We start from the raw sequence: 27,921 nt of genomic DNA on the forward strand, positions 1-27,921 counted from the left end.
TTTTGTAGAACGTCCCTCAACTGAATTTGTCTGGTGTGGTTTTCGGACACTGGGGTGATGGGTTTTAGGGAGGAAGACCACAGAGGTCAAGTGCCCTTCCCGTGACACCTTAACAAGGCTCCGGAACATCAACAGGACACCACTGTTGATGTTGACCTGGGTCACCTGGTTCTAGGCAGTGTTTGTCAGGTTGCTCCAGAATACGTTCTTCTCTCTTTCCCATACTGCATTCTTTGTAAGTTACTTATGCAAAGGCCGTACTTAGGAGTTGGGACGTCATTTTTCTTGGGGTGAAAAAAAAGGCCTGACAAGCTATAGGAAATTAGACTTGGGCACGTGGCAGACATTTTCTCACAAATGAACAAATCAAACCTCTCTGGGGCACCTGGGTGGCTCAGTCGGTTAAGCATCCGACTTCAGCTCAGGTCACGATCTCACAGTTCATGAGTTCGGGCCCCATGTCAGGCTCTGTGCTGACCACTCGGGAGCCCGGAACCTGCTTCAGATCTTGTCTCCCGCTCTCTCGGACCCTGCCCTGCTCAAGCTCTATCTCAAAAATAAATGTTAAAAAGAAAAAAAGGGGGGGGGGGCGCCCCTGGGTGGCTCAGTTGGTTAAGCATCTGTCTTCAGCTCAGGTCATGATCTCGCAGTTTGTGGGTTTGGGCCCCGCGTCAGGCTCTGTGCTATTAGCTCAGAGCCTAGAGCCTGCTTTGGATTCATTCTGTGTCTCCCTCTCTCTCTGCCCGTCCCCAACTTGCACTCTTTCTCTCTCAAAAATAAATAAACATTAAAAAAAAAAAAGTAAATAAATGTTAAAAAAAATTTTTTTTAAAGTCACTCTTGATTTCGGCTCAGGTCACGACCTCATGGTTCGAGTGTCTAAGCACCATGTCGGGACTCCATGCTGGCAGTGCAGAGCCTACTTGGGATTCTCCAAACTTAAGAAGCCAAAACCGTCACTTCAAGGGAAACAAGGGACCGTATTTGTTGCCAATGGTAAATTCGAGCTTTTAAGCAAAAAATTAAAAATCTCAAAACTTGCTTGACCGTTTCCTGCCTGATAGCCAGCACTTCTGTGATGAAATCGCTAACGAATATGACCTTTCGATATTTTTTAATGAAATGTGCCAACAGCTGTTAGAGCAGCAAACTTGGTATATGCCATTATTTCCAAGTAACCAAGACAGGAGGTCACGAAATCGTGCAGCGGGGAAAGGACACTTTCAAAGCGCAAGATGGGCCAGTGGTGTTTAGTGTAACGGTATGAAAAGCTCCTTAACGTGGTTTCAGATACCACACTGTAATTACTCTTTAAGAAATTACCCCCGGTTGGGGCGCCTGGCAGGGGGGTGGGGGGGGCCTCAGTCCTGACCTAGAGCAACCAGAAGAATCACACAAAATCAGTACAATGAAAACAGTGAACGATACACACAGACACCTACTTGCGACACGTCAATGCTTGGGTGTAATTACAGACCTCATGTTGCCAGGTCAACCCCTGCAAATGGCATTTCACATTTGACAGAAAATGCACGCGGACAGAGGTGCAGGATTAGCAAGCCAAGGACCACAGGTGGCGTATGAATTTATAGTCGGTTTAAACTTAAAACACACTTCAAGTTTCTATTTATGACAATGGGGTCTTTGACAAAATTACTGGATATTAAAAATGTGCAAAACTAAATGCCATGTGGCATCCTGGCTCGGACCCTGAAACAGTGTAGAAAACTTCCACGGAAAACCAAGAACACCATTGGTCACTTAGCACATTTCTTAACATCTTTGCAAACTTTTCTGTAAGTATAAAAACTATTCAAAAACAAGCGTAGCTTATAAAAGCGCACAAAATACTTGCGTGCGTGTCAAGCACATTATGTTTTGAAGTAACGTTTCCCAATGTGAATGACCTTTGTTGTTGGAAGGTGCTGGGGTCGGAGACTGAACCAGACAACTCACACGTGCGGTGCTGTCCCATGCAGTCCTGACATCCATCATCCCAGGCTCCTTCTAAATGTTGATGGGGTCCCCTACACTGGTGACCCAGAATACCTCCCGAACTTCCATAGCAGCTGCCCACAGGGCACCCTCACTGTTGAAACAATGTATCCCGGATGTTCCTTATGCAAGAGGCACTAGTTAGTAGGAAGATCTTAGTCCTACGCTGCCTAGAATTTCGTGTTTACGGTTAAAAGTCTAATGCCCAAGATTACTTTTTCTGAACAGCCATCCAGCTGGACAAGTGACCTGGCGGCAGACCGTTCTGTGGTGTCCCCTCGCTGCAGTCACGTCCGAGCCGACCACGATGGAGAAGGCAGCTCCGGCCCCATCAGACCACAGCAGTGGATTTACAAGGTCACCAAGTCAGGGCCCATTTCAAGTGCCCAGCAGGCGGGGGCCATGGTGGGCGGCTGTCCCCCTGCACAGGGTAGGTGTGAGGCTCCACCATCATGGCGTGTCCCAAGGACATCAGATGTGACAGATAGGAGCCCTGTGTGACTGCTAGATGGGCCTGGTACCTGGCCCTGGCACACTTCAAGGTCAGCTCCGGCCTTCTGTGTGGCAGCACTTGGGAGCCCGCCGCGGGCTGACCGGACAAGGAACCACGTGGACACATACACAGTCACCACCATATCAAATTTATTATTCCAATGGCACTAATACAGCTGGGGGTGCTCACGGTGACACTGCACAAAATTTCCTGCCTTCTAGCTTCTGTCCAAAGATAAAGGTCTACCCGCTTGTTCCTTCCCCCTTTCTGGGGGAAAATCCACTACGGGCCATTTACCCAAATAAACCTCTTAATGCGTTTTGTTTTGGTTTTTTTTTTGGACATTTGAGTTTCTGAAATGGAAAAAAAAAAAAAAAAATTGTTGAGTGTCCCATCCCGCCCCCCCCCACCCCCACCGGCCAAATAAGTCCCTGCTGCCAGGGCATTTCTGTTGCCTCTGATATCTTGAAATAAATATCGAAAGAAACGGCATCGAGTGTTCACGTTGAGTGATGGCACAGAGTGGGCCCCAGACCCCGTCAGGCGGAGCGTCACTGTGGACAGTCTCGAGGTGTCATGGAGAACGCGAGGGCTTACGTGGTCGATCGCCAGCCGGGTGCAGGGGCTGTGCGGAGTCCCACCCGGGAGGGGGGCTGCAGGGAGGGCGGCCTACAACTTGTCCAGGAAGTTGTCCAGGGCTGGGATGCCTTCCTTCAGGCCCTTGCGCTTGCGTGTTTCGGCTACCACCTGGCTGGGGCGGCTGGTGTTGTCGAAGGGATCCCCGGGCAGGATCTGCCAGTGGTCGAAGACGCACTGGGGGAAGGCCTGGCCACCGGTGTTGGACCTCAGGTCAGCAGTGAAGCCTGCGGGAAGGGACAGGGCTCACTGGCGGGCTCGGGAGACCTGGCTCCTGCTGCCACCGTGGCAACGCCCGGGAGGAGACACTGGGCACGTGGAGATCAGAGCCCAGTCACCCCGACCGAGTCACGCTAACGTTAACGCTACCCTGTATCTCGCCTGGGCCCTGCACCAAGACTGCTCGTTAGTAAGGGACACAGAGTTGGCCACTCGGGGGCCTCCCTCTGCCCACCCACAGTACGAACCCGAGCTACTTGCTGCTGGCTTCCATCTTGGCGCCAGGTTACACACCCAAGTCGTCTCCCCCTGCAAATTCACCACGTCCATGTGATGAACAGACCACGTGATCCCCCACAACCGTGCCATGCAGACCCCATCAGCGTCTCATCGGAACCGGCTCTAGGCCTTGCTGGAGGCAAAACCGGCCACGCCCTCGACCAGGCTGCCCGGAACCGGCCAGCCCCCCGGCAGCGGGTGAGGCTGCACTGGGCCAGCACTTACCGAAGGACTCGTTCACAGGCAGGTAGGCCTTCACGACAAACATGGGGGTGCCGGCCACCTGGGACTCCTCAAAGACGTGACCCCGCTTTCTGTTCAGGACACCATAGATGCCACCAACCACTTGTTCTGGACACTGTCAGGAAAGAATGACTGTTCTTAGCAGCTGTCGAGCAACACAAGACCCAAGAACAGTCGAAGGACCAGGCCCCCCTACCTGAATCTCCACAAGGTAGATCGGCTCCATGAGACGGGGCTGGGCGGTCAACACACTGGCATAGAGACAGCGCCGGGCAGTGGGGATGATCTGGCCGCCGCCACGGTGGATGGCATCCGCGTGCAAGGTCACGTCGTGGACGTCGAAGCGCACGCCCCGCATGTTCTCCTCGCACAGGGCTCCCTGCACAAAAGGGCGTGACCGCCATCAAGGTCCTGGGCCCGCTGCAGCCTTCTCCTCCAGAAAAGGTAATACGGCTCTACGCCAAGGCCCCCAGGGGCCCCCCAAGACCAAAGTGTCACATCCTACCCAACTCAGCCTCCCTAGGACGCTCTTCCCAGAATGCAAGACCCTGAGCCCTTCACCCTCACGGAACACGGCCCCCCAACCCCCCAGCAGCTGTGAGTCTCCTGCCTGTCCGAGGACCCCACAGGTAACTGATCCATCGTGAGCCGGACTCTCGAGTGGCCCCCTCACCTCTTTGGTGGCCCACTGGAAGCCAGCTACCACGCTGTCCTTGATCTCATTGAGGTACTGCACACCCTTGGTGATGTCGGTGAGGACGTTGGGGCCGGTGCCGTCGGGCCCAAAGCACCATATCTTACGGGCCTCTGCCACGTCCCACTCGTACTTCTCGGCCAGATAGCGGGCCCGCTGCTTGAGCTCCTGGCGGGCGGACACCTCGCCCTTGTCAATGTCCTCGGCCAGGCCGTCGGGGAAAGGCCGCGCCTTCATGTACAGCCGGTTGTGCTTGTTCGGGGACTTGGACAGGCAGAGCACGTTCGACTCCTCGCTGACCGTCTCCCGATAGGACACCACAGGGTCGGATTTCTACAAAAGTCGTGAGAAGGTCAGGCCAGCCCCAGGAATCAGTGGCCACCCAAGAAACACGTTCAGAGGCTCCTCCCGATAGGACTCCTGAGCGTCACACACACACGGGTCCAAGTTCAGTTCCTTGCCAAAGCAGGAAATGGAAACCAGAGGACCCAGAAGCCAGGGTGACCACGGTAACCTAACTGTCTGCCACCTTCAGAATCTCCAGTTAGAAACAGCTTTTAAAAAGCAGAACCCTCAGGGGCGCCTGGGTGGCGCAGTCGGTTAAGCATCCGACTTCAGCCAGGTCACGATCTCGCGGTCCTTGAGTTCGAGCCCCGCGTCGGGCTCTGGGCTGATGGCTCAGAGCCTGGAGCCTGTTTCTGATTCTGTGTCTCCTTCTCTCTCTGCCCCTCCCCGTTCATGCTCTGTCTCTCTCTGTCCCAAAAATAAATGAACGTTGAAAAAAAAAAATTAAAAAAAAAAAAAAAAAAAAAAACAGAACCCTCACGCTCCAACGTAAGACTGGGACAGCAAACGTATGCTACCGGTTTCCTAACCGCACAACTTCTCTGCCAGGAACACGTCAAGGGAAGAGGACGGAGGACCCTGCAGAGTGGAACCTGAACCCTGGACTTGGTAGCCTCTACTTGCCTGCCGTGCACTGGGGACAGCAGGCCCTGGGCCAGGTGAGCCCGGGGCGGGGCCAAGCCTCACCTTGATGGGGATACACGCGTGGTCCTCCTCCAGGTCCTTCAGACAGATCTCTAGGTGCAGCTCGCCAGCCCCCGCGATGATGTGCTCCCCTGACTCCTCGATGATGCACTACAATGGATGGAGGGTCAGCCCCCGGCCCTGAACCCAGGACACTCGGAACCCAGGAAGTTCCAGACCGACAGGTGGACAGCAGGCTCCAGAAGCCCTCTAGCTGGAGAAGGCGGCCTCCTGGACCCGGGGTTTTCAGGGAACTCCAGGTTCACGGGAAGCAAGAGCTCCCGGTGCTTTTGCTGTTCCCAGCGTTAACCTTCCCCAATGGCCTGCTGCACGGCCAAGCCGGAGAACTCTAAGCAGCCTACAGAAAAGAGCGGGGACCCCCAACGAGAAACCAACACTGCTGCATGGCAGCTCGGCAGGGGAGCTGTGCACACACCTGACCTCCCGAGTATTGCAAGTCCCCGGCGCGGTGTCTGGCTCCACCACAGGTAAACCACGAACTAACCACCCCCGGGAGGAGCGCTGCCCCCGGCCAGGGCACCCACCCACCTGCACCATGGGGTCCGACTTGGCCAGGCGTTTCAAGCCCTCCACTAGCTTGGGCAGGTCGGCCGGATTCTTGGCCTCCACGGCAACCCGGACAACGGGGCTCACGCTGAACTTCATCACCCGCATGTTGTGGGCATGCTCGAAGGTGGTGATGGTGCCAGTCTTCACCAGGAACTGATCCACGCCCACCAGGCCCACGATGTTCCCACAAGGCACATCTTCGATGGGCTCCACGTAACGGCCCATCATCAGGATTGTTCTGGGGGAGACAGATCATCAGTGCGCCAGATCCCCTCCTTCTGGATCCTGTGGCCGCACCACCCCCAGCCTCAAATGGCGGTGTCATTCCCCCCCCCCCCCCCCTGCCGGGACCCAAAGCCCTGGCTTCAGTTACAGTTGACAGTCGCTGAGGCCTCTTGCACACCAACGTGCTCATTCCTACCTCCCGTTTAGGGCTCCACACCCAGCCCAGGGCTGACAGGAGCACCAAAAACACCTGAGAACCCGAGGCAGGCGGGGTGTGGGGGCCCCAGCAGCTGGCGGGCTGGAGGAGCTGGCCCTTCCCAACACCTGTAACCACAGAGCTGGGAGACAGACCGTCACCAGGGGCCTCCTGTGGAGTCCGTGCCGGCCCTCCAGGTATGCGACCAAACTTTGGCCGCCACCTCAAACTTGTGGCACGTGTGTGTCCGAGTCAGAACTACAGGTCTGCCCACTCCTTCCCAGTGCGCCCAGGTAAGCCCGTCAGCTTTGACGGTTCCTTTACCCTCTTGGGGCCGCACCACCTTCTGTCACCCATGAGGGGCGGGGGGTGGCACGGACCAGTCTGGAACATACCAAGAACTGCCAGGCACCTCACCTCTGGATGGGCTTCAGGTACAGGTCCTCCTTCTTCCCAGGTGTGTAGTTGGGTCCCATGATCCTGACCTTTAGGCCAGTGGACACCAGCCCCGAGAATACGCGGCCGAAGGCATAGAATCGACCTTTGTCAGAGGTCGGCACCATCTTGGAAATGTACATCATCAGGGGGCCTTTGGGGTCACAGCTTTTGATGCCTGAGGTGTGAAAGAAGAAACCCCAGAGGGGAACGTGTGATTTCCTCAAAGCTCACCATCCCAGGATCCTGCAACCGGGACCTTCCTACCACACGGCCACAGGCTGCTCCCACCCGGGACTGCAGGTGAACCTCACGTACCCATGGCTGCCTCGTCGTCCGGGGGCCCCTCGTACAGGAGCTCGCAGCGGTACTTCTGGGCCGTCACGGGGGAAGGCAGGTGGATGGTGATCATCTGCAGCAGGGCGTCCCCAGCAGGTAGCCAGCGGCGCATCACAGCCTACGGGAGGGAACGGGAGGCTCAGGGACACCCCCTGCCCTCACAACCCTGAGCCCCAAGTGGCTCTAAAACACGCTCAGGTGCTGGGCTGCCCCTCCCAGAGAGCCTCCAACACCGCGGGTCTCCTGTCCACCCTACAGGTGGTGGGGCTGTGGCTCACGGACTAGGGGGCAGGGCCGGCAACCGCCCCCCGCCCCCCACCGCCTGCCCACACTCACCTTCAAAAGTGGTTTGCCTTCTTTGTCTTTGTCTTCGCTGTCCAACTTGATGTCCAGCTTTTCAATCAGCTTTGCAGTCTCCTCCTTCTTGAAATTCATGATCGCAACGAATACCTAACGTGGCAAAAACAATACAGCGCATTTGGGAACATGCTGGGAAGCCTGAAGCTCCTTCCTGCCCCGGCCCACAGTGAGGGCAGTGCTGCAAAGTCCCCGCAGCCCAGCACTGAGGGCCTGGCCCAATGCAGGTCCCAGGAAAAGCAGAATGCGTTGTCACAAAACGCAAATCCGCTCTGACTTACGCGCCACGAACGTGTTCAAATTCACGCTCCATTCACTAAACCAGCAAAGCCCCAAGCTTGTCTCCTCTCTCCTACCTCTAAACCCCCAGCCAGGGAGGTGGACTCCCCTCTACCTAGGAATCTGTAGCTGGCTTGTCAGGGTGCAGCCCCAGGGGCCGAACCTCTACCACTGTGCCCTCACCCTCCTCCAGCAGCCGCCCTCCAACCCGGCTGTGCCCAGCCCCAGAGCATCCTGTCACCCGCCACAGCCAAGTCAGGGAACAGCTCCTCGGGACAGGCCCAAGGACAGCCCAGGAGATGCACATCCACAAAACGCTCAGCTGCTCACCTTAAAGATAGGGTCCAAGATGAGCTGGCAGAACGTCCGTGGCAGCTTCTTGCCATCAGGACTGGTGGCGGACTTGCTAAATTTGCCGTTGGCTGGATCAAAATACCTGGCAGACGAGACCCAACTCAACCGTGGTAGGACCAGGAGAGACCCGAGGGACCAGGGAATCAGTTGTGCAGAAGGAGCCCACTCAGCCCCCTCCCCACCACCACCCGTGGACCCCCCCCCCCCGCCCGGCCCGCAGGGATGCTGCAGACGCCCCTGCTCCTCACACGTGGTGCTCACCGGTCACCCCACAGCTTCTTCATCATGTCCTCCACTTTCTTGGCCCGCTCAGCAGGCCCCAGCTGGCCCTCACCCTTGGCAGCAAACTTGGCCACATACATCTCTGCAAACTGCTTCAGGGTGAAGGCCCAGCCGTGGAGTCCCGACCCAAAGCCCACAGTCCCAAGTACGGGGTCGATCTGCAAGGGTAAAGGCAAGAAAAAGCTATAAACAGAAACGGACGGAAAACAAAGTCCCCAGGTGCGGTGGGCCTCAGACATCAGATTTCTTCAACAGCCATCAGGTCAAAGTGAAGAAATTTCAGTCATCATTGACAAGACCCAGCTCTGCTCATCCCCTGGGGGTGGGGGGACCACTAACCCTGAGGGCACGGTCTGCAAGCAGAGCAAACTACCCCACCGCTTCCCCAAAAGAAGTTAGTTTCAAAAACGGTCCAACCCCATTCTTGGTCACCCTAACGTTTCTGGCAAGCCCGCTCTCAGAACCACCAAGAACCCCCAAGGGACCCTAGACTCCCAACAGTGCTTCTGAGGGCCATTACCTCCCCCCGCCCAGGAACAGTCACAGCCCCTCCAGGATGAAGAGGACTGTGGCTCCCCCAACAACACGTGGGATAAAAATACTGGGAACACCGAGGTGGACGGCAAGCTAGCCGAGGAACCCTGCGTTTCACGGGCAAGCGACATACCATGATGTTGCCCATGGGGCCGCTCTCGCCCTCCCCATAGGTGGAAATGATGACGTTGACGTTCTCCACGATGCGCTGGAAGGTCTGGTAGAGCTCCTCAGGCTCCAGCTGCAGCTCGAGCAGGGCCCGGTCCATCTTGTTCATCATCAGCACCGGCTTGATGCGCTCGGCAATAGCCTGCCGCAGCACCGTCTCCGTCTGCACACACACACCTGGGGACAGGTGGCTTCATCAGGCAGGGGCAGGACAGCCCCACGCCCCAAACCACACGTGAGGGAACCCGCTACTTACCAGACACACAGTCCACCACCACCAAGGCACCGTCGGTGACACGGAGAGCGGCGGTCACCTCTGAGGAGAAGTCTACGTGCCCAGGTGAGTCGATGAGGTTGATGAGAAAGCCGGAGCCATCCTTGCTCTGCTTGATAAAGTTCAAGTCGTTCTCCGAAAGCTCATAGAAAAGGGAGATAGCCCTGAAGAGATCAGGACAAGTTGGGGTGGAGGACAGACTTATGTCCACTGTCCTCCCCGTGACCCCTGGAGTAAGCCCAGCTTCGTGGGCAAGGAGAGTCAGCAGGGCTTTCTTCAATCCCTATGGGACTCTGGGGTCACTTAGCGACTGGGGTTCAAATCTAGAAAGAACGCTAAAATTTCTTTCCTCTCCCCGGAGGCTTTAGACTCCCCTCGCCAAAGCCATCGCCCTCCACGGGGCAGGCCCACCTCCCTGGTACCAGCTGTAAAGACCAGCTCCTTGGAGCCTACCCGTCCAGCCCCCTCATCCTGGCTCAACACCCTGGACTCTAAACCTGGACCAGGTGACCCCAGACCACCTTTCACCCTTGCCCCCATCTACTCCCAACTGAAAGGAGCCTCAGGACCAACAAGCCAGGAAAGTCTCGCGAGTTACCGACGAAAGACAAACGGCAGTTACGGTCAGTTTGCTTGGGTGTCACCGTGGGCGGCTGGGGCTAGAGAAGTCACTGGGGACGCCCTACGCCAAGCGGGCTGTTTGACAACATCCCGACCACCCAGGAGCACGCTCCCAGACTTCTCCAGGCAGTGCCCCAAGAGCCCCTTGGCCTGGAAACGGGGACGCCCAGGGGCAAGCCCCCTCTCTCCCCAAGACTCCCCACCCCCGACACCAGCCAACCACCCCTGGGCCTCTCTGGTGGCGGCAGCTTCCCCTCACCAGACCGAACCCCACCCTCACTCGTCGTTCAAAAACCCAGCCCCCAGGGTGTTCAAATCCTCCCCCAGCAGCCTCGGGAACAAGCCGGTGCCTGCTGTCTGGGCCCCCCACCCGCCCAGGACCTGGGTGAGCACCTCCCCTCCCCTCTGCAGAGGGCACCAAGGCTCACGTTGACTTAATGGTGATGCACCGCTCCTGCTCGTCCTTCCGGGTGTCGGTGAAGCGGGTCTCCCCGGCGCGGGCGGAGGCGATGATACCAGCCTTGCACACCAGCGAGTCCGTCAGCGTGGACTTGCCGTGGTCCACGTGGGCGATGACGGACATGTTTCGGATGTTGGCCTTCTTGTCCATGATGGCCCGGATCTGATCTACTGTGAAGTTCACCTGGGGGTGGGGGGGGGGAGGGGGAGGCTCAGGCCAAGCCAGGACGGCCTTGGGACTTCTATCGATCGACTGCGAGGCCACGGCCAGGGGTGGCCTGGACCTGGGACAGCCCCAGCTACCACCCGGAACGGCCCTTTGCGGACACCCCCTTAAAGACGCCACCTGTCCCATCTCGAAAGCACCAGATGCCACTTGTCACTTAGAAGCAACAATCCAGATCGAGGGCCGGGGAAAAAGCCCACAAGTGACGGGATACACCTGTCGGAGGGCCACGACAGCTCCGTCAAGCGTAAGGGAGAGTCAAATACTCCCCCGAGAACCCCAGCCCTGTAACCGCAGGAGTCCTCCCCAGCGTCCCCCAAAGGGTGTCTTTGAGACCCAAGGTCACCCTGCACCTGGGGGTCAGACCGGGCCACCCACCCCAGGGGGTTTCCACCCACGCCTCCCCCGGGGGTGCGGACAGCTGGCACAGCCCCAGCGACGCGCCAGCCTCTGTTTCCCCGCTCCCGTCAGCCTTTGACGATTTGGAAGCGCGAGGAGGACAAGACACCGGACCAACGTCACACAGCGTTAAGAGAAGAGCTTTTTCAGGAGATCCTCGGCTCCCCGTTTTCCCACCTCGCTACCACCCCGCGGCACCCGACAGAACACCAACTCCGGCTCGCGACCCGCGGGTTACATAAGGCGGCTCCCCTCGCCCCGCTCCACACGGCGCCCGCCATTACAGCATCTGCCACATCATCATACCCCCTCCCCCCCCCCCCGCCCCGACTCTGCCCCGGCTCCCAGCCGGGCCCGGGGTCCCGGGAGGCGGCGGCGCCCCCGGAAGCGCGGAAGGGGCTCGGCGAACGGCGCGACGCGCAGATATGGCGGCGGCCGCTTCCCCAACCCGAGGCCCGCCGGCGCCGCCATGTCTCCTCCAGGTCTGGGCGGCCCCGGCGCCCCAGACCCGGGAGCGCCGGTCCCGCGGAGGCCCCGCCGCCGTTCCAGGCCACCAGCCGGACAGCGTTGCTCACCATGGTGGCGGATGGCGGTGGATTCTCCCAAGCAGATCCGAGCTGGGCGAGTCGCGCCAAGGATGGCGGCGACGACGGCGGAAGAGAACGTTGACGTCAACACCCGACCTTTTATAGGCAGAAGCCGGTTGGGCGGGTCATCTGACCGCGCTGCGGGGGCGGGGCGAGAAGAAACGCCCTGCGCAGGCGCAAGGAAGCGCTCCTCCGGTTAACCCTCTAGACGCTGGTGCGGCTGCCGGAGTTCCCGGGGGCGGTGGTCTACTGGAGCTGGGTGCCAGCCTCCGGAATGCGACACTCGGGTGCAAAAAGCGCAGAGCACCGTTTTAGCTGAGACTATTAATCGGAGTAACGACATCAGCTTGCAAAATGCCAAGCACTTCTGTTAAAAGCCCTTTGCAATGTGGGAAGTGTCTGTGGATTGTACCAAAGTCAGTGTTCTGGTTTTGCTCTTATGTAAGATGATCCCACTGGGAGAAGGTGGAGGACGGATACTCGGGACCTCTCTGTACTATTTTTGCGACCACCTGTCTATAATTATTTCAAAATAAAAACCTTTTTTGAAGGCACGTACTAATCACTGACTTATCCCGCAAAGATAGATTGGTTTTTATCTATACCATAGGCAATGGGCCAGGTGTAGTCGCCATAGCAATAAACGAAACACCTCACTAATTGCACCACTGTACCCGTTCTTACAGTAGGTACTCGGATTTTTCTGTGCCTCCTTTTCTTCGTCTGTCAAATGGGGTGATCGCTGAGGGAGAGTAAGGTTAAATACATTCGAAGGGATTAGCACCGTGCCTGACACAGCACTCAATGTAGCTATTTTAATTAGCTATCATTGCTATTAATACAACATTTATTTCAGGGGCACAGTTTGCCACTTCTCAGGCATGGGGCTCAACGCTTTCCAGGTGCAATCTCATTTTCTACTTCATTTCCTCTCTAGCGGGAGGTACACAAGACTGTTTTGCATTTGTGTCCTAATCTGACCCTGAGAAACTATTGCATTTCAGACCTTTGGCTCGAGGGGAACAAATTGGCATTCCATTCGGTATCTTTATTCTTTATATAGAGCCAAGCCCAATGCCTGGTACATAGTAGACCCTTAGTAAGTATTCCTTATGTCATCCCCAAATGAAATTGCCGTTAGCACAAAGAAACCCCTGAGGTCAATCTTCCCCTACACTCTTGCTCTCAAAAGGACTGCACTGCTTTTCCTCACATAAGCACCTGCAAAAGGCAATGCAAATTGGAATCTGAACTCCGAGCCTGTGCACTCCTTCCCACAAATGCTGTGCGCATTTTGCTTTGTAAAGCTCTGTCCAGTCGTTGATTACATTTACCCTCGGGGTTATTTCGGGGTCTTTGAACACCTACAGCTGTGTTCATGACACGTTTTGATGTTAATTTTACAAATTAACATCAAACTTACAAACATGCAAATTTACAAATATGCATGCGCCATTTGAAGTAGACGGGTATCAGGTTTCCATTCTTTTTTTTTTTTTTTTACGTTTATTTATTTTTGAGAGAGAGAGGGAGACAGAGATAGAGCACAATTGGGGGAGGAGCAGAGCGAAAAGGAGACGGGGAATCCAAAGCGGGCTCTAGGCTGTCAGCACAGAGCCCGACGCGGGGCTTGAACTCACAGACCGTGAGATCATGACCTGAGCTGAAGCCGGACGCTCAACCGACTGAGCCACCCGGGCGCCCCTCAGGGCTCCCGTTCTTAGTTAATTTCTATCTTAAATGTATTGCGCGCCCACTGTGTCCTGGGCTCCGTATTAGACACTTCGCAGCACTTCCTTTCAAAGTAAGGCATTTCAGAGATGAAAAGCAAAGGTTTTCGTTAAGAGGGGGTTCAATTTGCTCTCACGTGAGCAGAATGCTTATTACGAACGAAAACTTAGCGTAAACTGAATAAGCCGGGGAGAGTTTAATGAGGAGAATAGTGAGATTGAAGTCCTTCCCTCCGCTGCTACTCTTCGTGGGGACGTGTTCAGCCCCACAACTGCCGACATGGGACCAGCGACACGCATGGTACCTGTCCCCACCTCTATTCCCAGACCCACGTGCAGCAGAAGCCTGGGGAAGGTACCGGGCTTCAGCAGAGAGCAAAAGCAGCTCCAGCCAGGTTCAGGGTCTGCAGTAATAAATACAGGCCGAGGTAAAGGGCGGGGAAGAACCAGGAGAAAAAAGTCGCCTCTGCAGGGAGGCTCAGCTGCGCATGCGCCAACCAAGAACTCTGTACCTCCGGGAGGCGACGGCAGCGGCCCCTGCTGACCAGCACCCGCCATTGCACGCCCCTCGTATCTGCCTTTTGATGCACTTGGAGCGTTTATGGAACGCCGGCCACCGCCCTTGAAATCAGTGAATTCGCATAATCTCCCTCACGCCCTGCGCTTTGGCTGAGCTCCTTTGTGCAGGAGATAGTTGAGGCTCAGAGAAGTTAGAGGATTCGATCGGAGTCTCACAGCAGATGAGAGAAGAACCCAGCGACTCACAAAGTCACGGTTTGCTGGTGTATTCGTACAACCTGAAGGTTCTTCAGCCTCAGGAAGGGAGGACGTCCTGCCACCTGCCACCACGTGGATGGACCCGGAGGACACTATGCGCAGTGACGGAAGCCAGACACAGACACGTCCTGCGTGACCCCACTCACAGGAGGTCCCTAGAGGAGTCCAGTCCACAGAGACAGAGAGTGGATGGTGGGAGCCCCTGGGGGAGGGCGGGGTGCCCAGGGGGTGGGGAGCCAGTGTTTCATGGGGACAGAGTCTCCGTTGGGGGAGATGGAAAGTTCTGGAGACGACGACAGAGGTGGCTGCACAACAGTGTGAGCGTGCCTGACGCCGCTGAGCTGTGCACTTGGAAATAGCTGAGAGGGTGAATTTTATGTGTATTTTACGACCATAACAAAAAAATGAGTTGAATCAGGGAGCAACTCTGCCCCACTACTATTGCCTGGATGGGTTTCAGATGTGGTTCAACGGAAGCCAGACATCATGAGCTTAAATTCTTTTTTTGTTTATTTATTTTTGAGAGTGAGGGCGGGGGAGGGGGTGGATGCAAGCAGGGGATGGGCAGAGAGAGAGGGAGACAGAGAATCCCACAAAAAGACAGCCGTCCGCAAGTCCACAAGAGAGGCCTCGGGAAAACCAGCCCTGTCGATGCCTTGATTGTGGGCTTCTAGCCTCCACAACTGGGGGACAATCAATATCTGGTGTTTTTTTTTTTTTTTAATTTTTATTTATTTGTTTTTAATTTTATTTTTTTAATTTAATTTTATTTTATTTTTTTAAATTTTTTTTCAACGTTTATTTATTTTTGGGACAGAGAGAGACAGAGCATGAACGGGGGAGGGGCAGAGAGAGAGGGAAACACAGAATCTGAAACAGGCTCCAGGCTCTGAGCCATCAGCCCAGAGCCCGACGCGGGGCTCGAACTCACGGACCGCGAGATCGTGACCTGGCTGAAGTCGGACGCTTAACCGACTGCGCCACCCAGGCGCCCCAATTTTTATTTATTTTTGAGACCGCGCTCATGCACACAAGCGGGAGAGAGGCAGGGAGAGGGGGACAGAGGATCCAAAGTAGGCTCTGCGCTGATAGCAGAGTCCCACAAGTTCAAGCCCTGCCGTGTGTGGTGTTTTGTTATTGAGCCACAGCAAACGAATCCAGCTCCCATTATGGGACAGAAACACCAGGCTCGACGTTCCAACTATTCCTTCTACGAATATTTATTAGCACCTAATACTTATCGGGCAGGGCCGGAACCGGGATTAGGAAAGCGGATGGTTTCCCTTGGGCACAAAATTTAAGAGCGCTCCAAAAACCTCAGCCGCACCGTCAGTGCAGAGCCCGATGCGGGGCTCGAACCCACGACAGGACCAGAGTTAACAGATCTTTCCCCTTGCCTCGGGGTCCAGCATGGCTCTTCCGTGGGTCGTTCTGCTAGAGGCCCGTGTGGAAGCAGCCTTGGGGAGAAAGCACGCATGCTGCTGTCCGGGGAGAGTCGTGCAGTTTCAGGGGAGTCTGGTGAGGCCAACCGGTGAGAACAGCAGCTCCAGGGCAACGCTGATGTCCAAGGTCCCTGAACAAGGCTCTAAGGAAAAGACAGACTTGCCTCTCCCCTCCAGAGGGGTTTTGCCATGGGAGCTGTAAAGCCCCAGTTTACAGGGGCTTAAACCGACAATCCGACCATCCCGGAGGACAAGTAAAGGTGACAGTCTGGTCTGGGGCTCCCAACATGCCCTTAGGGACTTGATTAGAGCCCTAGGCAAACCGTTTTGCCTTTCTTTGCTTTTAAGCTGCTCCTGGGACCTCCAGCCCAGGCTTTCCAGGGGCCCCACCCCTCCCCACCCACAAAGACACCCATCAGCTGTGCGGCCCTCGTTCCACCTTATTTGCCTGGAATTCTTCACCTCGCTCAGACCGGGAGCTCCTGGGTTTCCTGGTTGTCTCCTGGGAGCTTGTGATGTAAGACAAAGCGTCCCTGCCTTCGGGGAGCTGATTGGCTGGTGGAGGAAACAGTCAATCAAATATTTGCACAAATTGAACCTTTCAAGTTGGGTCGGAAGGAGAGAGAGAGACCGAGCAAAGGAGAGGGCAGAACAGGGCAGGGCTATGATCTAGCCTGGGGAATCAGGGAGGGCTGCCTGGAGGAGGTGACTCTTAAACTGCTCCAGGAAAGATGAGAAAGTGTTCAATGAGCCAAAGTGGAGAGTGTGGTCCAGGGAGGGGGAAGAGCAAATCCAAAGGCCCTGAGGTGGCAGGCACAAGGAAAGAAACAATGAAAGTCAAGTGGCTCTCTACCTATTCGACTTCTCACACACACGGGAGGGAGCAAGTTGGTGGCTTTAGCTGGACTGCCCGGGGCATGACTCCAGGACAGCAGAAATGGCTACCTTTTTCTTAAAGGGCCAAGCAGAAAGCATTTCAGCTTTTTGGGCCACGTGGCTTCTCACCTCTGCTGCGTCACCACCACAGACACCCTACACGAATGGGTGCGGCTGCGTGCCAATAAAACTTTATTGATGGATGCTAAAATTTGACGTTCATACAACTTTCGAAAGACATGAAATATAGGGGCACCTGGGTGGCTCTGTCGGTCCAAGGGTCCGACTTTGGCTCAGGCCACGATCTCAGGGTTCGTGAGTTCGAGCCCCGCGTCGGGCTCTGTGCTGACAGCTCGGAGCCTGGAGCCTGCTTCGGATTCTGTGTTTCCCTCCCTCTCTGCCCCTAACCCACTCGTATTCTGTCTCAAAAATAAACATTAGGGGCGCCTGGGTGGCGCAGTCGGTTAAGCGTCCGACTTCAGCCAGGTCACGATCTCGCGGTCCGTGAGTTCGAGCCCCGTGTTGGGCTCTGGGCTGATGGCTCAGAGCCTGGAGCCTGTTTCCGATTCTGTGTCTCCCTCTCTCTCTGCCCCTCCCCCGTTCATGCTCTGTCTCCCTCTGTCCCAAAAATAAATAAATAAACGTTGGGAAAAAAAATTTAATAAATAAATAAATAAATAAACATAAATAAAATAAAATAAAATAAAATAAAATAAAATAAAATACAGATTGTGACCAGAAGTGCCCCCATGTCTCTTCCAGTCGCCGCCACCCCAAAGAAACCACCATTCTGTCTTCTAACCACATAGATGGGGGGGTTGCTCTTTGTGAATTTCGGGCATGTTGAATCACGCAATGTGGCCTCTTCTCAATGCTGTATTTTTCTTTTGAGACCCTGGCACAATGGATTCGCCCGTTTCACTGTTGGTGGGCATCTGGGCCGATTCCAGTTTGGGGCAGTTTCGACTCACGCTGCTATGGAACATTCTAGCGCATGTCCCAACAGCATTTCTGTTGGGGACATACCTTGGAGTGGAATTGCTGAGTCATACAACCATGCCTGATTTCAGCTTCAGTGGACGCGTCCTTTTACCAAAGTGCAAACCAGGACGATTTTGAAAGTAAAAGGGATTCTGATTTAATTATACCAGGATGATGGCTGTAAACCAGGCCGGTCCGGGGACCCTGGGATGCATGGATCCCCCAGAGAATAGGGGACCATATGAGTAGGGACCCCAGTGAGAAGAACCCGTGATGTATGGGGCAATGCTGTCCCCCGCGGAACGCTGGGCCGTGTCTGGGGGACATCTGTAGTTGTCACAACTAGGAGGGCTCCTGGGAGCAAGTGGGCGGGGACCGGGGATTCTCAACACCCCACAGTGCCCAGGATGGCCCCACTTTAGAGAATGATCGGGTCCTGAATGTCGTTCACGGTGTTGAAAGTGAGAAAAAAGAACCTACATGCGATCTTTTTGTTTTGTTTTATTTTAATAACGTGCTCTAGGGGCGCCTGGCTGGGTCACTCAGAGCATGTGATTTTTTTTTTAATTTTTACCTTGGTTTTTAATGTTTATTTTTGAGAGAGAGAGACAGAGAGAGAGAGCGGGGGCGGGGCAGAGAGAGAGGGAGACACAGAATCGAAAGCAGGCTCCATGCTCTGAGCTGTCAGCATAGGGCCCGATGCAGGGCTCGAACCCACAGTCAGATCATGACCTGAGCCGAAGTTAGACACCCAACCAACTGAGCCACCCAGGCGCCCCTAAGAGCATGTGATTCTTGATCTCGGGGTCGTGGGTTCTAGTCCCACATTGGGCCTAGAGATTACTATAAATAAATACACGTGTACATACATAGATAAGTAAATAAATACATAAATAAATAAAATGCTCTCCATTTTTCTAGTGTGAATGATATTCATCTACCCTGCACATATCTAGTGGGTACCTCCTGTCTGCCAGACATCGACTGAGGAGCTGGGGACACAGGACAATTGTCCCTATCCTGGTGGGGCTTATATTCTAATGGGACTGGCAGGGAGAAGCATGAATAAATGAATACAGTGTATGGTTATGTCAGATGGCGAGAATGCTAGCAAGGAAGGTGAAATAGAGTTAGGGGCTGGGAGGAGTGGGGACAGATGGTAATACACACTTTATATGTTTAAGGAGATAGCAGAGATCTGAAGATCAGGGAGAGAGCAATATGGGAGCCTGGGGGAAAGGCATTCCAGGTGGGAAGAACATGTGCAAAGGCCCTGGGGCAGAACCATGGCCTGGAGCGTTGAAGGAATGGTAAGGAGGCCCTGTGCCTGGAGCAGAGTGAGGGAGAAGGTGAGAGGGAGGAGGGGAAGGGAGAGGAGGGAGGGGATAGGGCAGGTCGTGCAGGGCCTTGGGGGCCCCTGGGAGGATTTGAGCTTTTACCGCGGGTGATTTTGGAGCCCTGGAGGGCTGTGGGCACGGGAGGGCAGGGCCTGACTCGGGTGCTCACGGGTGCCCTCTGGCGGCCACTGTGGGGAGGACGGACTGTTGTGGGGGTGGGGGGGCGGGGAGGGAGAGCAGACAGCAGTGGGTAGTGTGCTGGTCCAGGCAGGAGATGATGGGGGCTGAGGAATGGGTCAGGAGATGTGGTCGGGCTGCACATTGGAGTATTATTATGCCTTAAAGAGGAGTGAAGTTCTGACACATACACGGTGTGGACGGGCCTAAAAAACAGTGCTCAGGGGCACCAGGGTGGCTCAGTGGGTTAATCATTCAACTCTTGATTTTCTCTCAGATCAGATCTCACGGTTTGTGGGTTCAAGCCCCCCATTGGGCTCCGTGCTGACAGCTCAGAGCCTGGAACCTGCTTCAGGTTCTGTGTCTCCCTCTCTCTCTGCCCCTCCCCTGTTTGCGCTGTCTCTCTCTCTCTCTCTCTCAAAATAGACATTAAAAAATTTAAAGAAAATATGATGCTCAGTGACACAATCGACATGAAGTTCATATAGCGGATGATTCACTTTATAAGAAATGTCCAGAACAGACAAATCCATTGAGACAGAAAGTGAGTCTCTCCGGGATTTCTTTTTTGGGGACCTAGAAATGTTTTAAAATCAAATATGGGGGCGCCTGGGTGGTTCAGTCGGTTAAGCGTCTGACTCCGGCTCAGGTCACGATCTCGCGGTCCGTGAGTTCAAGCCCTGCATCAGGCTCTGTGCTGATGGCTTAGAGCCTGGAGCCTGCTTCGGATGCTGTGTCTCCCTCTCTCTCTCTGCCCCTTCCCCACTTGTGCTCTGTATCTCTCTCTCTCTCAAAAATAAATAAAATGTAAAAAAAAAATTTTTTTTTAATTAGAATAGGATGATATCAGAACTCACTATTCACATAAACACCTTGATTCTATGTATTTCACTCCATCCCCTCTGCCCCCACCCTGGTCCAGGACGGCATCATCACTTCCCTGGGTGACCACACTCACCTCCTCCCTGCTCTCCTGCCTCCACTCGTGCCCCCCACAATCCATTTTTCACAGCTGCCACAAGGATCTTTGTAAGCACAAATCCTACCTTACCCCACGTGCTAGTTAATTTTCTGTGTCCCCTTTCACTGGGCCGTGGTGCCATATTTTGCCCAACATGATTCCGGACGTTTCTGTGGAAGTGTTTTCGGATGAGATTAACACTTAAGGCAGTGGACTGTTTTTGTGTTTGTGCTAAGGAGGCCCCTGCCAAGCAGGTCCCAGTCCGGAACACGCAGCCTATCTGCAAAATACGTATATAACGTACGTGTTGCCGTCAACATCTCAAGATCCTTCTTTTTTTTTTTTTTAATTTTTTTAATGTTTGTTTATTTTTAACAGAGAGACTGAGCATGAGTGGGGGAGGGGCAGAGAGAGAGGGAGACACAGAATCCGAAGCAGGTTCCAGGCTCTGAGCTGTCAGCACAGAGCCCGACGCGGGGCTCGAACTCACAGACTGAGAGATCATGACCTGAGCAGAGGTCGGCCGCTCAACCGACTGAGCCACCCAGGCGCCCCTCAAGATCCTTCCTTTTGCTTCAGCCTCCCTAGAATATTGCCTTCACCCTCATAGCCCAAGATGGTGCACCACGTGTCCACATTGCATCCAATAGGAAGAGGGAGAGAGGAAAAGGGAAAGGAAGTGTACATATCACTACCCTCATTGGTCAGAATTTAGTCACATGACCACGCCTAGCTGTAAGGGAACCTGGGAAACGTAGTCTTTATTCTGGGAGGCTGTGCCCAGCTTACAATAGGAAGTCCTATTACTGACAGAGAACAGATACGGGGCACAATTCACCGTTACCACCCTGTGATAATGCTAAGAATTCTGTGAGCCTTGCCACCTCTTGGAACACCCAGCACAAATTTTTCTGCAAATCACGCATTTCCTAATTTAGCAGTGCAGAGCTTGGGACATATGCTAGAATTCATCTCTGTGGAATATATTCCTAAAAGTGAAATTGTCGGGTCAAATTGTATGGCTACTTTTATTTTTTTTTTTAATTTTTTTTTCAACGTTTATTTATTTTTGGGACAGAGAGAGACAGAGCATGAACAGGGGAGGGGCAGAGAGAGAGGGAGATACAGAATCAGTAACAGGCTCCAGGCTCTGAGCCATCAGCCCAGAGCCCGACGCGGGGCTCAAACTCACGGACCGCGAGATCACGACCTGGCTGAAGTCGGACGCTTAACCGACTGCGCCACCCAGGCGCCCTACTTTTAATTTTTAATAATGACACGAATGTCTAGGGGCACTTGGGTGGCTCAGTTGGCTAAGTATCCGACTCTTGGTTTCAGCTCAGGTCATGATCTCACAGTTGTGACGGTGGTGAGATTGAGCCCCCTGTCAGGCTCCACGCTGAGCTGACAGCACAGAGCCTGCCTGGGATTTTATCTCACCCTCCACCTGTGTATCTTTAATGTTTCATAAACAAACATTAAAATATTTAAAATTAAATAATAATAATAACACGAATACCTAATATTATACACGGGATCTAATTACATACACAGCTGTTAAGCTGCTTCTAATGTTTTTTTATGAATATGTATTTTATAAGGTGCGCCTGGGTGGCTCAGTTGGTTAAACGTCCAACTTCGGCTCAGGATCTCGCGGTTTGTGAGTTCCAGCCTCGCGTCAGGCTCTGTGCTGACAGCTCAGAGCCTGGAGCCTGCTTTGGATTCTGTGCCCCTCCCCCACTCATGCTCTGTCTTGCTCTGTCTCTCAAAAATAAATAAATGTTAATATGTATATTTTTAAAGATTTTATTATTTTTAAAGTTTATTTTATTCATCTTGAGAGAGAGAGAATCCCAAGCAGGCTCTGCACAGTTACCACACAGCACGATGCAGGGCTCGAACTCACGAACCATGAGATCATGACCTGAGCCGAAATCAAGAGTCAGATGTTTAATGGACTGAACCACCCAGGTGCTCCTAAGATTTTATTTGTAAGTAAGCTCTACACCCAATGTGGGGCTTGAACCCACAACCCTGAGATCAAGAGTCACATGGTCCACCAACTGAGTCAGGCAGGTGCCCCTATTATGAATTTTTTCAAAGGTACCGTGGTGGACAGACTCTTAGAGTGCCCCCTGCCAATCCCTGCCTCCTGGTATTCATGTCCTTGTATAATCTCCTCTCTTCGAGTGTTGCTCGGACCTGTGACTTGCTTCCAACTAACAGGAGACAGCAGAGGTGGAGGAAGTCGTTCCCGTAAATAGGTTACCTAGGATTGCAGTCTCCAGCATGTGAGTTGTCTCTCTCTCACTCGCTGGTTGGGATAGAGTGAGCGTTCATGTTGAGAAAGTTCCTGTGACGGGTCCTGGAGGGTGGCTTCTAGCTGACAGCCAGCCAGAAGCTGAAGCCCTCAGTCTTCCAACCACAAGGAACTGAATTCTGCCCGTGACCTCAGCACATTTGGAAGTATGTCCTTCCTCAGGCGGGCCTCCAGATGAGATCACGGCCCAGCACACATCTAGATTTCAGCTCAGAGTCTAGGAAGGAGAACCACACGGGCTTGGATGCCTGAACCACAGGAAATGTGAAACTGTTGTTTCAAGCTGCTGAATGAGTCGTTATTTGTCACACAGCAATAGCTACACATTGAAGCATAAAGACTCATCATGTATCACTCACAGGTACTCAGCAATGATCAAGCTTTGCCAGCTCGTGATAATAATTCCTATTATGACATCCCTACTCTATATTCGAATTTTATGGAATTTCTCAATAATGTTATTTTACTGTTTTCTTCTTCTTTTAAATGTTTATTTATTTTGAGGGGGGGCAGGAGGGGCAGAGAGAGAGGGAGGGAGAGAGAGAGGGAGAGAGAGAGAGTAAATCCCAAGCAGGCTCCGTGCTGTCAGCGCAGAGCCTGACTCAGGGCTCGAACCCACGATCCGGGAGATCATGACCCAAGCCAAAATAAAAAGTCGGACGCTCAACCGACTGAGCCGCCGGGGGTGGGGGTGGGGGGCTAGGTCCTTAGGAAAAAAAGAAAACAACTTTTTACTTTGAAATAATTACGGATTCGTAGGAAGTTGCAAAGATAGGACAGAGAGGTCCCCTGTGCCCTTCACCCAGGCCCCTCCCTATGGTTGCATCTAATGCAACTACATTACAGAAGCCAGGAAGGGGACGTTGGTATAATGTGTGTCTAGCTTTGTGTCATTGGTGTATACAATCTCATAACCACCACTGTCACCAAAATACAGACCTATTCCATTCCTCCAAACATCTTCCTTTTGCTATCCCTTTTCTGTCTCCCCTACTCCCCTCCCCATGGCCCAGCCCTCAGGCTATTCCACTAATCTCTGTTCCGGTTCTCCAATTTTGTCAGTTTGAGAATGCTGTATAAATGAAATCACACGGTGTGTAACACTTTGAGATCGGCTCCCCCCCCCCCCGCCCCCGCCACGTAGCATAATGCCTTCGAGATTATTTTGTCCTTTCTCGATTAGTGGTGTAAGAATACATCACAATTCTAGGGGTGCCTGCCGGCATCCGTCGGTTAAGTGTCTGATTTTGGCTCAGGTCATGATCTCACGGTTTGTGAGTTTGAGCCCCGCGCCAGGCTGTGTGCTGACAGTGTGGGGCCTGCTGGGGGGGGGGGGGTTCTCCTTTTTCCTCTCTCTGCTTCTCCCCGGCTTGCACGTTCTCTCTCAAGACAAATAAATAAAAACTTGAGAAAGGCAAAGATAATTTTTTTCTTTTTTATACTTAAAAAATGCGTGAAAAAATATACATAACACAAAATTCACGCTCAATTCTATTCCATCAGTCAATATGTCTGTGCAGAGGCCAGCACCACACTGTTTTAATCACATAGCTTTATAGAAATTTTGAAATCAGGGGCGCCTGGGTGGCGCAGTCGGTTAAGCATCCAACTTCAGCCAGGTCACGATCTCGCGGTCCGTGAGTTCGAGCCCCGCGTCGGGCTCTGGGCTGATGGCTCAGAGCCTGGAGCCTGTTTCCGATTCTGTGTCTCCCTCTCTCTCTGCCCCTCCCCCGTTCATGCTCTGTCTCTCTCTGTCCCAAAAATAAGTAAACATTGAAAAAAATTAAAAAGAAAAAAAGAAATTTTGAAATCAGGAAATGTGAGTCCTCAAATTCATTCTTTTCTTTTTTTTTTTTAAAGATTGTATTGGCTATTTGGGGTCGCTTGTGATTCAACACTAATTTTAGGATGGATTTTTCTATCTCTGCAGAAAAGTTGTTGGGAGTTAAACAGGGACTGCATTGAATCTGGAGAGCAATCATTTTGGAGCATATTGAAATCTTAATAATATGAAGTCGGGCATGCAAGGAATGGGAGAAAATATTTGCAAATCATATATCTGACAGAGGGTTAGTGTCCACAATATATAAAGAACTTCTGCAGCTCAACAACATAAAACACAACCCAATTAAAAAAAGGTGGGGGGGGGCAAAAGACTTGAACAGACATTTCCCCAAAGAAGACATACATGTGGCCAATAAACGCATGAAGAGATGAGAAATGAGCATGAATCCTTAGGAAATGCAAATCAAACCCCCAACAAGGTACAACTTCACACCCATTAGGAAGCTATCGTTAAAACAATATGAAAGGTGGGGGGCTGGGTGTCTCAGTCGGTTAAGCTCTTGGTTTGGGCTCAGGTCATGATCTCACCGGTTCGTGGGTGGGAGCCTCCTATCGGGCTCTGCACCAACCGCATGGAGCCTGCCTGGGATTCTCTCTCTCTCTCTCTCTGGCCCTCCTCTGCTCTCTCTGTCTCTCCAAATAAATAAACTTAAGGAAAAAAACAATTTAAACAAAATGAAACAAAAAGCAGAAAGTAGCAAGTGTCCTTGAAGATGTGGAGAATCAGAGCCCTTGTGCTGTTGGTGGGAACACAACATACACTAACTAGCCATTGTAGCAAACCCTGCGGTTCAAAGTTAAACTTAGAGCTACCCATGTGACCAGCAATTCCGCCTCTGGGTATTTACCCCAAAGAGTTGAAAGCATGGTCTCAGCTATTTGTACACCTGTTTTCATAGCAGGATTATTCAGAATAGCCAAGACGTGGAAGCAACCCAAGCATCCATCGAGGGAGGAGCAGAGAAACAAAAGGTGGCCCATCCACACAACAGAATATTCTTCAGCCTGGAAAAGGAAGGACATCGCGACACTGGCTACAACGTGGTGGGTCTGGAGGACATCACGCTCATCAAAATAAGCCAGAGAAGGGCGCCTGGGGGGCTCAGTCAGTCAAACATCCGACTTCGGCTCAGGTCCTGATCCCACAGCTCATGAGTTCGAGCCCCGCATCGGGCTCGGTGCTGACAGCTCAGAGCCTGGAGCCTGCTTGGGATTCTGTGTCTCCCTCTTTCTCTGCCCCTCCCCTGCTCATGGTCTGTCTCTGTCTCTCACAAAGATAAATAAACATTAAAAAAATTTTTTAATAAAAAAAACGATTTTTACTGTTATGCTTTGCGTCTTTTATCACGATTAGAAATTAAGGAAGAAAAAGAAAGAATGGAAGGAAAGAGGGAGAGGGGGAGGGAGAGCCAAGTCTTGCTTCACAACTGGTTCTGAACAGCGCTTGAGCTTTTTTTAAACGTTTGAACGAAACAAAAGCATATTTTATAACACGTGAAAATGATATCCATTTCAAATTTCAGTGCTTATAAAGTTTTATTGGCACACAGCCTATGCCTGTTCGTTTACACACAGCCCACAGCTGATTCTGCCCCATGATGCCAAGGTCGTCGAGTGGCTGCTACAGGCACTGTGCGTGGGCTGCAAAGCCAAATATATTTATTATCCTGACCTTTACGGAATATGTTTGCTGTCCCGCGACCCAAAACAGTGTTTGCCATATAGGAGGTGCTCAATACACGGAAAGCTTACTACTAAACATCTCAATGGAAGCGACTGACGTGGTTTATGACGGTGTTCTCTGGACAGCCACGAACCTGGGTTAAGTTTCCGCCTCTGCCAAACTCAGGTGGGTTCCCATCTCAAAGCCTGCGTTTCTGCATCAGAAAATGAGGGCCAACTAGAACGATACCATGCGAAGAGCTTCATCTGGCAAATCTGGGAGAGTAAGAGTACGGCAGCCTTAGCTACTGATTGTCACTGTCCCTCATGAATCCAGGCCCCAGCCTCCCCAAGGAGCAATTCACAGTCCCTTTTGTCTCATCCACTCTCCCCCTTCCCCACCCGCTCACTCTTGTATCGTGCCTTCCGTAAATACGCCCAAAGTATTTTTCACGTTAAAAAAAAAACACAAAAACCCAAAAAACAAACAACTTGAGAAATCTGAACATCTGTACCTGGGTTGATTGTACTGTACCAACATCGCTTTCCCGGTTTGGGTAACGCACATTGTTTTCGGAACATGTTATCGTTGGGGGAGGCTGGGGGAAGCGGACGAAAAACTCTCCGTACTATCTTTGCAATTTCTTGCTAATCTGAAAACGGTTTCGAAAGTTTCAAAATTGTGATGAAAATAACATAAACCCTGTAAAATTCGGGTCTGGGGGAAGTGAGAGAGGTCACATGCATTTGCTGAGGTGGATGCTACCTCGACTTAAAAATTTTGGTATTTTTGTCATCATGGATTTTTTTTTTTTTTTTTTTGCCTTCTCCTTCTCCTTCTTCGTTTTAATGTTTATTTTTTTTTTATTTCCAGAGGGAGGGAGGGAGAGAGAGTGCGCAGGTGAGCAGGGGACGGGCAGAGAGAGAATCTCAAGTAGGCTCCAGGCTGTCAGCACAGAGGCGGATCAGGGGGGATCAGGGGCTCGATCTCAAGACAGTGCGATCACGACCTGAGCAGAAGTCAAGAACGGATTCTCTAGCAACTGAGCCACCCAGGTACCCCTTTTGCGGTTGCTAAACCATCGAGCCACCCAAGCGCCTCGCATCCTTATTAAAAAAAAAAAAAATCACATTAACATATCTTATAACCTAGTGATTTGGGGTGCTTCCTTAAATTTCTCTTCATTCCTGCCCTGAGAATCATGAACTCAGGGTATGAGCCCTGGAACACACGTTTTCGAATTTATTTTTATTTTTTATTTTTATTATTTTAAGACTTTAAGGACACTTGATCCCTAAGGCGGGGCTGGAACTCACGACTCCGACATCCAGAGTCTCACGCTCTTCTGGGCCAGCCGGGCCGGCGCCCTGGAAACACACATCTTTCCTCTCTCGCCTCCCGCTTTTGACACAACCAAGTTTGAGCTGCGCTGCCCGCGCGCGCTGGGGAGCCAAGGAGGGCTCTAGAGCAGGGGAGGCCCCAGTTAGCGCAGATTCCAAAGGTTACCGTGGGTGGGGAGGCGGGACCCGCGGGAGGGTCGCTAGCAGGGGCGGAGCAGCGCGGGCTGCAGGGAAGCGGGGGAGGAGGTGGTCCTTCGCCGGTCCGGGGCCAGCCGGGGGGCGCCGCGCGCCCGCGCCCCTCGCCCCCGGCCGCGCCAGGACCCGGATGTGCGGCGCGCGGGGCGCCGCGCCGCTAGGGCCGCACCGCGGGGCGAGGCTGGGCGCCCGACTGCAGGCGCCGGCAGTCGCTGCGCTTGGAACACCCATCCCCTCCCCCGAGGCCGCCGGGCCTCAGGGCTCGCACCTGGCGGCCGTCCTGCGCGGGGGCCGCGACACCTGGCTGCATTGTTGTCGCCACCGCCCCCTCCGTCCCTCCTTTCCTCCCTAGACAGGACCCAGCGCTGAACCCCACCTGTGCAG

General features: G+C 53.1%; 1 protein-coding gene and 1 non-coding gene across 2 annotated transcripts; both read right to left on the reverse strand.

Moving 5' to 3' along the window:
* Window positions 1–2,615: 2,615 nt before the first annotated feature.
* EEF2 (eukaryotic translation elongation factor 2) lies at window positions 2,616–11,989 on the reverse strand. Its single transcript, XM_045491509.1, has 15 exons — window positions 11,882–11,989; window positions 10,651–10,865; window positions 9,584–9,765; window positions 9,293–9,504; window positions 8,605–8,783; window positions 8,320–8,425; window positions 7,690–7,803; window positions 7,333–7,471; window positions 6,997–7,192; window positions 6,138–6,396; window positions 5,592–5,699; window positions 4,539–4,892; window positions 4,062–4,244; window positions 3,848–3,980; window positions 2,616–3,351 (listed from the first exon to the last, which is right to left on the reverse strand). The coding sequence occupies exons 1-15, from the start codon at window positions 11,882–11,884 to the stop codon at window positions 3,158–3,160; spliced, it is 2,577 nt and encodes an 858-aa protein (XP_045347465.1). The 5' UTR covers window positions 11,885–11,989; the 3' UTR covers window positions 2,616–3,157.
* Window positions 8,855–8,919, reverse strand: LOC123607793. The gene has a single exon (XR_006716931.1). It is a non-coding gene; the product is annotated as a small nucleolar RNA SNORD37 (small nucleolar RNA).
* Window positions 11,990–27,921: the final 15,932 nt, after the last annotated feature.

The sequence above is a fragment of the Leopardus geoffroyi genome, chromosome A2 (genome assembly GCF_018350155.1).
Source record: "Leopardus geoffroyi isolate Oge1 chromosome A2, O.geoffroyi_Oge1_pat1.0, whole genome shotgun sequence".
Taxonomy (NCBI): Eukaryota; Metazoa; Chordata; class Mammalia; order Carnivora; family Felidae; genus Leopardus; species Leopardus geoffroyi.

Bases quoted from the DNA above. Each gene is read 5' to 3' on its own strand.
- EEF2 (XM_045491509.1), bottom strand. The intron at 5,700-6,137 runs GTGGGTGGGTGC...CATCCATTGTAG, and splicing joins AGTCGGACCCCATGGTGCAG to TGCATCATCGAGGAGTCAGG. The intron at 3,352-3,847 runs GTAAGTGCTGGC...CCCTTCCCGCAG, and splicing joins GCCTGTGAACGAGTCCTTCG to GCTTCACTGCTGACCTGAGG.